This window comes from Triturus cristatus, chromosome 4_2 (assembly GCF_964204655.1).
Source record: "Triturus cristatus chromosome 4_2, aTriCri1.1, whole genome shotgun sequence".
Lineage (NCBI taxonomy): Eukaryota > Metazoa > Chordata > Amphibia > Caudata > Salamandridae > Triturus > Triturus cristatus.
Window position 1 is genome coordinate 335,699,720 of NC_140586.1, and position 12,261 is coordinate 335,711,980.

The window sequence follows — 12,261 nt, forward strand, 5'->3', positions numbered from 1 at the left end:
GCCGGGATTTCGCAGGAGCAGGTTCGAGGGGAGACAAGCCTATAGGGCTGGGGCCAAATCAGTGAGCAATGTCCTCTTGTTCGCTCTGCACGGCTCTTCGTCGTTCTTCTTATCTTGTTGTTGCTGAATCTGAGGAAGGAAGGTTCAGGGTGCCCCTAAAAACTACATTTAGGGGATGTACAGGTAGGTAAAGGGCAGGGACCAATGGGTCCCTTCCCTGCCACTCTCCAGTGGGAGGGGGGCAGGAGTCTGTCCCTCCCCCATCCTCAAGATGGCGGGGACTCTAGGTTGTGCTTCACCTCTCCTCCCCACCTTAGGGGTGACATTGGCAGAGGTGGGCACACCTCTCCCTCACTTGTTTTTCCCGCCGGTTCTCCCGCCCAAAGTGGGGCATAGAACCAGTGGGGACCAGCTGCTGAAAGCAGCAAATGGTCTGGAGAAGCTCACAGAGGCGGCATGCCTTTGAAGCTTCTCCTTCATGAACCCTGCCCATCCTGGGGGGAGGAGGCTTGGGACCTCGTCCCAGGATGTGCATTGTTTCAGGCCCCCGAGAGCAGCAAGCTCTCGACCCAGGGGTCCAGAAACATGTCTGGTGGTGGCAGCCTAAGCAGCCACTCAGTCAGGTCACTAGGAGTTGGTCGAATTTCAGGGGGGCATCTCTAAGATGTCCTCTGCTGTGCATTTTACATTAAATCCCACACTGGCATCGGTGTGGGTTTAACCAGGGCAGTGGTTTGTGGGCATGGCACACAGGGAAGTGTGCCATGCCGACTTTGTTTTGTTCTGCACCAAAGCACTCAGTCTACAAAGGCAGTGTGAGAGTGTCAGGGTACAGGGCCTCGGAGGGTGGCACAATAAGTGCTGCAGCCCTTAGAGGCCTTCTCTGGTCACAGTGCCCGGGGTACCTGTGGTACCATTTACCAGGGGCTGACATGTGGCCAGAGATGCCAATTGGGTTTAGGCTTCAATGCAGTTTTAGGGAAGGAACATAGGCCCTGGGTACCAGATTAGCAGGAGCCCAGGGCACACTCAGTCAAAGTACATCAGCAATTCAGCAAAAAGTGGGGGCATACCATGCAAGAAAGAGGGCACTTTCTCACATGAGGTTCCATGCTTGAGAAGGGGGAGCACTTAGTGGTAAGACTCTTTAGTCCCGCCATAAATGCTTGAACGACTGGTATTCTGATGCATATTGTCTGTTTCTGCATGTAAGCTGGGACTGAAATGGAGTGGAGTAGAGCAGAATAGATTTATAGGCCAAGCCTCCCTTCTGCAAATACAGAAGGCAGGTCAAACTTTCCTGCATTGGAGGATTTCAGGGTCCAGGTCGGCGGGAAAAGCTGTAATGGACAAACCTCTTAGATTTAGCTGCATAGCAGAAGTAGGTTTTAGGACACCTGGCTTCCTTCAGGTTAGCTGATTAGCTGACTCACTGGTTTCCCCAGCAGCCCTCAGCCATAGGTTACTGATCAACCTTGGCCTGCGTATCACAAACTACGATCATCTGCGAAAATTCTGAGAGCCCACAAGGCCCAGCTTTCAAATCCTCAGCCTGAATTTCTCTAGCTTTTTTCTACCGGTGCCCACTACCTTCCCTCACCTCGGTCCTGATGAAGACCCCTCCCCCAAGGCACAAAGTTTGCGGTTTTATATAGGGGTCGAAACATCAACAGTTTTGTTTTATTGTCAAACAGATGACAGCGAGTGTATATCTGCATCTACTCTACTATTATGTAATGATTTGTCATTTATGTATATGCCAGGCATCTGGCTGGATAGGTTGTTATGATTGATTGCTGATGTATATACGCGCACTACCGTCCCTTTTCACATCACTTTTCACAAATCCCTCCCATGCACCGATCACCCCACCCTGTGTGCACCTGCCTTTCAAAAATATTTAAATGTGAAATACATTGTACCTTATGATTTGATTTACCTCAATATTGTGATGAAATAAAATCCCATCCATTGGTGGAATGATTTAATGGGGGTGTCCGACTGATTAGATAACGTAGACCATTTCTTGTTTCCTTTATGTATTGTGACTGTTGTCCACTGTGACATTACCTTTTGTACCACTCCTGCAGGAATGACATACATCCTCGGAGAATGTAGAGGTATCCGAATTACAAGACTGCCCTGAATCTGGATGCCTGACCTAGCCTGGTCTTTGAGCGAGAAGGTACAGCCTGAGGGGGAAGCCTCTCCTGAGGCTGATAGATAGCTCAAGAGGTGTGAGAGAGCAAAGGTTGTCTGGCCCAGGTTGGAGCCACTAAGATTAGAGTTAGAGATATTTGCACTTTCCATTGACAGTTGGTGTGGGTCCATTTTTTTATGGGATGGCAAAGACACCTATTTGTAGAGTGCCAAAATGCTGAATGCATCTGTGGAGGACCTGGGGGTGGAGTTCACACTCATGGACCTGTTGATGCATCCTGCTAAGCAACTCAGCAAAATTGTTGGCTACCACCAGAAGAGAATGTTGTAGAGGAGTGCCCAAAGGCAGATGCTCTGGGCTGGTAAGAGAGCAGAGGGGAGTGTGTGCCGCCCTGCTACTGGCTGTAATACAAGGCTACAAATATTGCCACATGCAGAACTGAGTCAGCATAAGGCCTGCTTTGCACCAGGTTGTGGTTGACATCCCTGCAGAGTGCAATGTGCCTTATCCTGATCCAAATTTAGATCTTCCCATTGACCCATGGCTTGTGACCACTGTAAAGTGCAACAATCTTGCAGAGACTCCGCATGTGAAACTTTGCATGGGGAACCACTGCAATGCAAGATGTCATAATTCCCATACTGTGCGCACTGAGATCAGACTGCTGGGCTGAAAAAGAGGCAGTAGGTGTTGAAAAAAATACCTTTCGCTCATTGGGATATGCCTTGCCTGTGACCGTATTTAGGACGAAACAAAGGAAGGGCAGTACCTGAAGGAGTTTGAGGTGGAATTTGGTGGTGTTTACTGTAAAGCTCTATGTGTGAAGCAAGGACACCATTACTTGCATGTGTGCAAGACACTGCAGCCCTGTTGCTGCTCTCTATCAGCCAATTTTCAAGGTATAGGGAGATGTGAATTAGTTCCAAGAAGAAATGCATCGCCACCACTACCAGACACTTCGTGAATACTCGAAGTCGTGACAACAAAGGGGTGTACTCTGAATTGGTCGTGATGTCCATTTACCACAAAATAAAAGTTACAAGTGGGGAGGGTGGATGGGAATATAGAAGCAGGTCTCCTTGAGATTGGGCACGGTCATGAAATCCCCTTGTTGGATGAGGGTGTGACCTCCTGCTGGTTTGCCAATTGGAAAGATTTTGGTAAGTTGTAGTGCCTGAGGGGGTTGAGATCGAGAATAGGACTGAGGTAGCGTCCTTTTTGGGAATGAGAAGTAGGACGAGTATACTCCTGTCCCCTGATTTTGCAGAGGTACGGCTTCTATCGACGCCCTTTTGCAGAAGTGCATGCGCCACTTTCCTTTAGATGAGAGAGTTGCTGGTTACTGAGCCAGTGTGATGGTGGGAGGATGGTAGTGGTGGGAGGATGGTAGTGGTGGGAGGATGGTAGTGGTAGGAGGATTGGAGTGGTGGGAGGATGGGAGTGGTGGAATGCAGTCCGAGACATTAGCCTTGCTGGATGATGGCCAGTACCCATTTGTCTGACGTGATTGCCTGCCATTGGGGGAGGAATAATCATAATCTCCCATCCCCAACAGATAATGTGTGGTCGGTCAGGTCACTGTTTGGTAGCGGCAGACCACTTGTTGGAACTTCCCTTAACCCTACCTCTGTTTCCTCTATAGTACCCCCCTACTGTATCCCCCGACAGCTAGAGCTTTTTATGCCATGAGGATTTTATGCCTGCTGCAGCCTCCGATAGGAGTGGGGCTGCTCGGGAGAGGTGGTTTGGGTTGGAGTCTCCGAAATGAGCCCTTACATGTTACAGCCTCGAGAGCCCCATTGACTTGGCTGTCTCCATATCTTTTTTGAGCATTTCATCAAATTTGGTCCAAAAAGGCATTCCCATTCAAAATGGGAGGTTGCCGAGATGTTGCTGAACCTCTGGTTTAAACCCGGAGATCGAGCCAGGCGTGGGGTCGAAGTAGGACACTGGCATTGACTCCTCTAGAAGCAGTGCCTGCGGCATCCACCGCACTATGGATATTGGCACTGGAGATGATTTAGCCCTCCAGCAATCTCTTCCACTCTTCTTTTGGAACTGTTCCAGGCAGTGTTTAAGGAGGACCTCCATCTATTTCCATTATGCCCTACCTTATTTGATAGAGCACCAGGGGGCGTATAACACATTATCACTGTTTGTGCCCGGCGCACCTTAAAAACAGTGATAACGCGCCCCACTATGGTGTATGTGCTGCCACCAGCCACTCCGTGTTTTCAGTGCTGCCTGCTCTTTCAATGGGGTTTAGAGATCCCCTTGCAGGTGAGTGCAGTCAGTGACTGCACCTGCCTGCAAAGGGATGTCGTGGGAAAGGGGGGGGGGGGGGGGGTTTGGGGGTCTGCGCCTCCTGGCAGAGAGCTGCTGCCAGGAGGCGCAGACTGTGTGCCACATTTTAAATGGCAAACTGTCAGTGTGCCTCCTGAGGGCTTCTTTGACTCTGCGCCCGCAATACAGCGCGGGTGCAGAGTCAAAGGAAATCCCTCATTTGCATAAGGCACACCCCTATGCAAATCAGGGAACACCCTCAGTTGATATCGCTGGCGCTTCAAGTGGGCCAATGCTATTGGTATTATAGAAGGGGACACACAAGCGTCTGTGTCCCCTTCTATAAAACCAAAGTGCCCCGGGGCGCACAAAGCAGACGCAAAAGCCCATTGCACCCCCAGGGCACCATCTGTAATACGGCCCCAGATTTGGATATCTGTCAACGGCTGTTCCCAAAACCGCTTGCCTACACCGTTAATCTTGCTCTCCTTATCTGGAGGAGAGTGATTTGGACAGAGGTGGGTTTGCGAGAAGCATGCACCACTAGGGACTCCAGTTGAGACATGCCTCCTAATTACTACACGGAATAATTGAGGGAAGGTTTGAATTTATTGTCTACCATGGGGTGACGTCTCTAGCCTTGACAGGTTCTCTCATGTTATTAGGGGCAGACTTTCGCATCCCCTTTAGCACAGGGAGAAAGTGGACAGAGCACTCCACTTTGGAAAGAGTCTACAGGAGGAAATAATCTTGCTCCTCTATTACATGCATATCCACTCAATGGTTGGTGGCTGCCAACTGAATACTTTCATGGTATGCAGCTGCATAAGCTTGGGCTAAAGCTCTGAAACGATAATGTCCGAGTTAGTGTCCACGATGACTCTACGTTATAGTTGCCCCACTGGTCATCAGAGAGTCCCCTCCCACATTGGCTCGTCATAAGGGTGAAAAGACCCTTAGACAACCAGAGCTATTAGCCAGCAATGGTCCGTGTGTGGATTTGCCTCGACCACCATGCTCAGAGCTCAATTCTCTACTCCTATGGGAGTGTTGCTCTACCTCGATTCAAGGTACCATCTTATGCTCTTACTGAGCCCCTGAGGTACTCTAGGTTCTCTGCGTGATTTTAACCTGAGGCCCAGTCTTCTGTGCTGGAGCAGCATCATTTGGCTGGTCGCCTTCACACTTGTTCAGTGAGAGCGATCCGGCGCTCAGCGACCATTACTTTTGTAGCCAAGTGCATTTTCTTCCCAAAGATGTCTGGGGTGCCAGATATGTTCTACTGCTGCATGTTGCTGGGGAACCGGTCTTGTTCCCTCCTATACCAGAGGATCTTCTTCGCCAGGAAGTCATGACACAAGGGACAGGTGGCTTTGTTGTGGTCTAGTGACAGGAGTAGGTTACACCTTCTCAGTCAATGGATATTTTGTGTGGCATTGACAACACTTCAAGTGGCGTGTGTTCCATCACCGAAGACCATTCTCGGGCGATGGAGTCTAGAAGTGTGTTGGGCCCCAGAAGGGGGCTAAACCCTGAGTGAAACTCGACAACTATGGACCTTGAGGTCTGAGGGATTTCCAGTGAATTCTTGGGTCATAACGCAGTTCGAAAGAGCCCGATGCAAGAGATTGACAAGGCCACTGATGGGACACGACTGGCATGTGGAGAACATGGCAAACTTGGAGCCCACTCCGTACGTTCCAACTGGATAGCGGTGCCCATGCTCAATGCACCCTGAAAGAAGTCACTGAGTGGCGTGGGAGACTGCAAAGATAAACACCTTGCAAATGTCCGAGACCAACACTGGAGAGCAGGAAGCATGCAGAGATCAGCGCCCTACTGAAGAAACCCACCGCGGACCCCACAGACCTCAAGAACTTCCGTCCCATCTCGCTCCTCCCCTTCCCCGCAAAAGTCATCGAGAAAACCGTCAAACAGCTGACCACCTTCCTCGAGACGAACAGCTCCCTAGACCCATCGCAGTCCGGATTCCGAGCGAACCACAGCACCGAGACCGCCCTCATCGCAGCCACCGACGACATCAGGTCCCTGCTTGACAACGGTGAAACTGCCGCCCTCATCCTCCTCGACCTGTCGGCCGCATTCGACACTGTCTGCCACCACACCCTGACAACCCGCCTCCACCACGCCAGGATCCAAGGAAAAGCCCTGGAATGGATCACCTCCTTCCTCTCGGACAGAACTCAGAGTGTCCGTCTTCCGCCCTTCCGCGCAGCGGCCACCAAGATCATCTGCGGCGAACCCCAAGGATCCTCGCTCAGCCCTACCCTCTTCAACGTCTACATGAGCCCCCTCGCAGCCATTACACACAACCACAACCTCAACATCATCTCCTACGCCGACGACACCCAACTGATCCTCTCCCTCATCAACGACCCCACCAGAGCCAGCTTCCAGGAAGGAATGAAAGACGTCGCGGAATGGATGAAGCTCAGCTGTCTGAAGCTGAACTCAGACAAGACGGAAGTCCTCATCCCCAGACCATCCCCCTCCGCCTGGGACGACTCCTGGTGGCCCCCTGCCCTGGGCACCGCCCCCAAGCCCACGGACCACGCACGCAACCTGGGATTCATCCTGGACTCCTTCCTCGCGATGACCAAGCAAGTCAACGCTGTTAAATCTTCCTGCTTCAACACCCTCTGCATGCTCCGAAAGATCTTCCGGTGGATCCCCACTGGAACCAGGAAGACAGTCACCCAGGCCCTCGTCACCAGCCGACTGGACTACGGGAACGCCCTCTACGCTGGGACCACCGCCAAACTACAGAAAAGACTCCAGCGCATTCAGAACGCAGCTGCACGACTCATCCTGGACATTCCCCGACACAGCCACATCTCTGCACACCTGAGAGACCTGCACTGGCTCCCCGTCAGCAAGAGGATCACCTTCAGACTCCTCACCCACGCCCACAAGGCTCTCCACGACATGGGCCCCGAATACCTCAATACCCGCCTCACGTTCTACACACCTACCCGCCAGCTCCGCTCCGCCAGCCTCGTCCCCGTCCCACGGATTCGCAGAACCACCGCCGGAGGAAGATCCTTCTCCTACCTGGCAGCCAAGAAGTGGAACTCCCTCCCCACCCCCCTACGACTGACCCAGGACCATCTCTCCTTCAGGAAGCACCTCAAGACCTGGCTTTTCGAGCAGTAGCGGCACCCCCCCCTCCCAGCGCCTTGAGACCCTCGCGGGTGAGTAGCGTGCTCTACAAATGTTCCTGATTGATATCAGGAGTAAGCTAATCATGTGCATCTACAACCATACATGCTACAAACATAAATATATATATATTCACTTAAAAAACCATAGGTTTCACACATGTTATAGTTAGGTGGACATTTCACTCGTAAAAAAGCAATGAAATTCCACCGTTATAGTTAGTTCAGATAACTATAACTCGTGCGCCCGCAATCCAGTGCTCATGACGTCACATATTACATCACTCATGACATGGTCAGTGGCATCACTCATGACATCACTGATGACATCACTATCACTGATGACATCACTGATGACATCATCCTTGTGATAGAGTGGCGGTTGCGCGAGTTATAGTTATCTGAACTAACTAACGGTGGAATTTAATTGGTTTTTTACGAGTGAAATGTCCACCTAAATATAACGTGTGTGAAACCTATGGTTTTTTAAGTGAATTTGTACGTTTTTTTAAATGCCAAGTTATGTATTTTTTTTTTTTTTTAAAGATTTTCACCGTGCGCGCACCCCACGATTTAAAAAAAAAAAAAAAATGTTTTTTCACCCTTCGGGGTCCTTTAGGGACCCCCTGACAAAGGCTAGGGGGTCAGGAAATCTCTACCCTGCCCCCTTTTCACGTTCGCCACCTCTATTTTTCACTCTCGCACCAACAAACCAAATGGCGGCCGACACTTCCTGATTTCGACCGGTTCGAACGTTGACTGACATGTAACCACCAATCAGAATTGGGTTCGCGCACCGTGCGCGGCTATAGATATGTATGTGCTTTTACCTGCAATTTTCTCAGGAAATACTGAACAGATTGACTCCATACATGCAAAAGGCACTTCCCTGACCTGACCTGAGGACTACCTCTCTGCCAAATTTCAAGTAATTCTGTTCAGCCGTTCGGGCTGTACCTTCGACTAAAGGTCCTATGGGAAAATGCATGGAGAAAACGCGTTTTGGGACCCCCCTTTTTTCAGGGCCCCCGCTTGACGAATCACCCCGAGACTTTCAGGGTAGGAGCTGAACGGAGTGCCCCATTAGTTTTGAAAATTTCGCGAGGATTCGTCAACCGGCGCTAAAGTTAATCAAAATAGAATTTTCAGATTTCCTATGGAAACACGGTCCTAACTATAACTATCTACTGGCGACCGCCAGTAGATTATATATATATATATATATATATATATACACATACATACACACATATATATACACACACACACACACCCCTATAAAATATACAAATACACACATACATACGTGTATACTTATAAAGTAAGCATTGTGCATTCCATTTAACATCTTGCAGAAAAAAGTGACACATTCCCCAAGAGAACATTTCACTACTCACTATTGTCTTTCATGAACTGTGGGCTCCTGGAAGACGCTGGGTCTGAGTTTTAGCCAATCCAAAGAGACATTAATGGCAGGTAGGGGGTCAGCAATAGTGGATTCATCCCGGTATGAGCTCTGAAGCGGCCACTTGCACAATACACCAAGAAAGGACACTATGGATAAGAAAGGGTCAACGGTTAAGGGGTCCAGACAGATCCACATCACTACATGCCTCACAGAGACATTCTGATTGTAATAAGATGCAAAGCCATGTGTAATTGGTGAAATATCTAAATTTTTCAGATATACCTTGAACATCTGCTCAATGCTTGGAAAGCAGTCATTAGCTAAATTGGTAAGCTAACTTTTACACTAGAGTAGAGAATAAAGTTCTGCGACTACTGAAAGCTAAAAAGATGACTGTTACAGGCATTTTTTTTGTCAAACATATATTAACATTTTAGCATATACTGCGATACAGTGTGACATTAGAAGCATCAAAATAGTCTTACAAAGCATAGCAGTATTAACGACCAGGGCGATTTGTCATACAAGGCACATTTCCAAGCCTACCCTTAAAACAACCTGTAATTACAAGTGCAGTTTCTAGTATTGTACTGAATGTGTCTGCCGTAAGAAGCATACTCTTTGCCAGTCTCTTTTGTGACAAGTTTTAACTCTACTCCTAACTGGGAAGGTGTCCCTTAAAAGATCAAGAACCTAAGAAACAACCCAAAAAAGTAAATAGAGTCCCACCCCCCTCCCTACCAAACAAAAGAATGGTGGCAGTGGCACAGTATCAGGATGTTGCAAGTTCTAGTCCCATACAGACAGTTTAAAATTGAAAGAGGTGCATGTCTCTCACGGATGGAGGACAGACTGCTAGCCGCAGTCCCCGTGTAAGAAAGGCAACCAGTGGGCCCCATTTGTATTCAAAACGTTTATAGTCATCTCGGAAGATGTCCGACATCCTTTCGAGACAAGAAATATAAGGCGCAGCCTTCTCCCAGGCTGCTGCTATCCCTACTTTCGCTGCTCCTATGCATGTCCACATAATAACCTTGTCTGCCTTGGTTTGGTGTTCTAGGGACGGGTCACGGAGGCCCAATAGGGTCTCTGCCATAGTGGTCGGGATGGGGTAACCCAGTATGCTTTTAATTTGTGCGAGGATTTCATCCCAGAATGGTCTTATCGTGGCGCAATCCCACCAAATGTGTTGGAAGTCTCCCAGTAGCCCGCATCCCCTCCAGCATTTATCAGATGTGTTCGAGAATATTCTTTTAAGCTTAGCGGGATAAAGGTACCAATCAATCATTGTTTGGAGATGTGCTTCCCGAAGCTCTAAGGAATGGTTAAATTTCGTAATGTCTGACCACAACCCAGACCATTCCCTATCGGTTATATCGCGCTGTGTCATCCATTCCCACATATTCATGTATCGGGGTCTTGGAGAGTGTGTAGAGGTAAGCAGATGGTTGTATAGAAATGAAATCACCCCTTTCATCTTGTCTACCTTCTGCACAAAGGTTTCGAACTTCGCGAGTTCTCGTGTAGCTGCTTCGTGAATGTAAGGTGTGAGGACCCAATGCTTCAATGGGATATAATGGAAATGTTCAGCGGGCTCCGTGCCGTAATCCCTTCTGCAATTTTCGAAGGTAAGGATATCAGAGTTATGAAATAGGTGCGTAAGTGCAAGACAGCCACCCTCCTTCCAGGGAGTAAAAGGTCCCTCCTGAAGTGCCGGAGGGAAGGCCGAATTAAAATGGAGGGGTGTATAGTGTGAGGAGAATGTAGTCCAGTGGTCGTTCCCAGATATGGAGTCCAACACTTTCAAGGTGGTGCGCGCGTGGGAGTACTAATGTAGGCATTTTGGGGGCGCTCCCTTTTGGGTCTCCATATAAGGTCCCAAATAGTTTTCCCTGCAATAGCTCGATCCATGTGGAGCCAGTGTTTCTCTGACTCCCTCTTGGACCACTGTCACTACCCTCAGTTGGGCAGCTTTATAGTATAAGCCGAAATCTGGTAGGCCCACTCCTCCCTCTGTCCTTGGTCGTCTTAGTATAGAGAATGAAAAGCGTGCCCGCCCCCTTGCCATATGAACCATTAAATCATGGACTTCACTCTAGGGAGGAATTCCTTACGATGGGGAATGCCTGAAAAAGGTACAAGAGTTTAGGGAGTACTGTCATTTTGACCGCGTGTATACGGCCGAGCCACGATATAAAAAGTGGTTTCCAGCATGCAAGATCTGTTTGAAGCCTACCAAGAGAGGCCAGGAAGTTGGCCTTGTAAAGCTCTTCCACGCGTGGTGTCAACTGGACCCCCAAATATTGCAGCGGGCGAGAGGTCCACTGGAGTAGGGTGTGTGTCTGTAGTTCCCGGACCTCTTCTTCTGAGACGGTAAGATTAAGTATATATGACTTACCTAAATTAACCTTGAATCCTGCTACAGCTTCCAACCTTGCAAGTTCAGATTGTAGTTCAGGGAAGGAGTGGGATGGGACTGGGGGAGATACAAGCACGTCGTCTGCAAACAGCGATTTTTTGTGGCTTTCGTCACTAAAAGATTCCCTTGATCTCTGGTGACGCCCGGATGGACATCGCCAATGGCTCGATACTGAGGGCAAAAAGTAGGGGCGACAATGGGCACCCTTAACTGGTTCCTCTGGTAAGGGGGAGGGGAGCGGACTGTACTCCATTCACTTGTACTCTAGAACAGGGTTGTGTATAGTTGGCCCTAATCAAAGTGATACATTTATTGCGAATCCGAAATGTGTGAGCGTAGTAAAAAGAAATGGCCAATCCTCCCTGTCAAAGGCCTTCTCAGCATCCAACCCGACAAGCGCTGCTGGGATCTTTCGTTTGGTAGCTTTCTCAATGAGGTGTACGATACGCCGGGTGTTTGTGGGTTTGACGGCCTCTAAGGAATGCAGATTAATCAGGGTGGATTAGAGCTGGCATAAGATCATTTAACAGGACAGCCTAGATAGAGTAGAGTAGAGCTTTGCATCTAAATTTAAAAGGGCGATGGGCGGTATGAGGAGCATAATTGCGTAATCTTCCCCGGTTTGGGAATAACTGTGACAAACGCCTCAGCCATCAAGTGAGTCACCTCTCCTTCCTCAGCCATTTTGTTAAAGAGCCGTACAAGGTGAGGGATGATTTCCGGCGCAAAGGTTTCATAGAACTGGGCCATCAGTCTGTCTGGGCCTAGCGCTTTATGGATTCTAAGCGAGTTAATTACTGAGCCCACCTCT

At 49.1% G+C, this 12,261-nt stretch overlaps 1 protein-coding gene across 5 annotated transcripts in view; it reads right to left on the minus strand.

The window, feature by feature from the left end:
- SMG7 (SMG7 nonsense mediated mRNA decay factor) overlaps positions 1-12,261 on the minus strand; it is a 596,979-nt gene that overhangs the window by 356,062 nt on the left and 228,656 nt on the right. For all 5 annotated transcript variants that reach the window (XM_085601728.1, XM_085601725.1, XM_085601727.1 and 2 more), the window contains one exon: positions 9,021-9,177. In XM_085601728.1, coding sequence (XP_085457854.1) covers positions 9,021-9,177 — 157 coding nt within the window. The remainder of the gene's footprint in view (positions 1-9,020; positions 9,178-12,261) is intronic.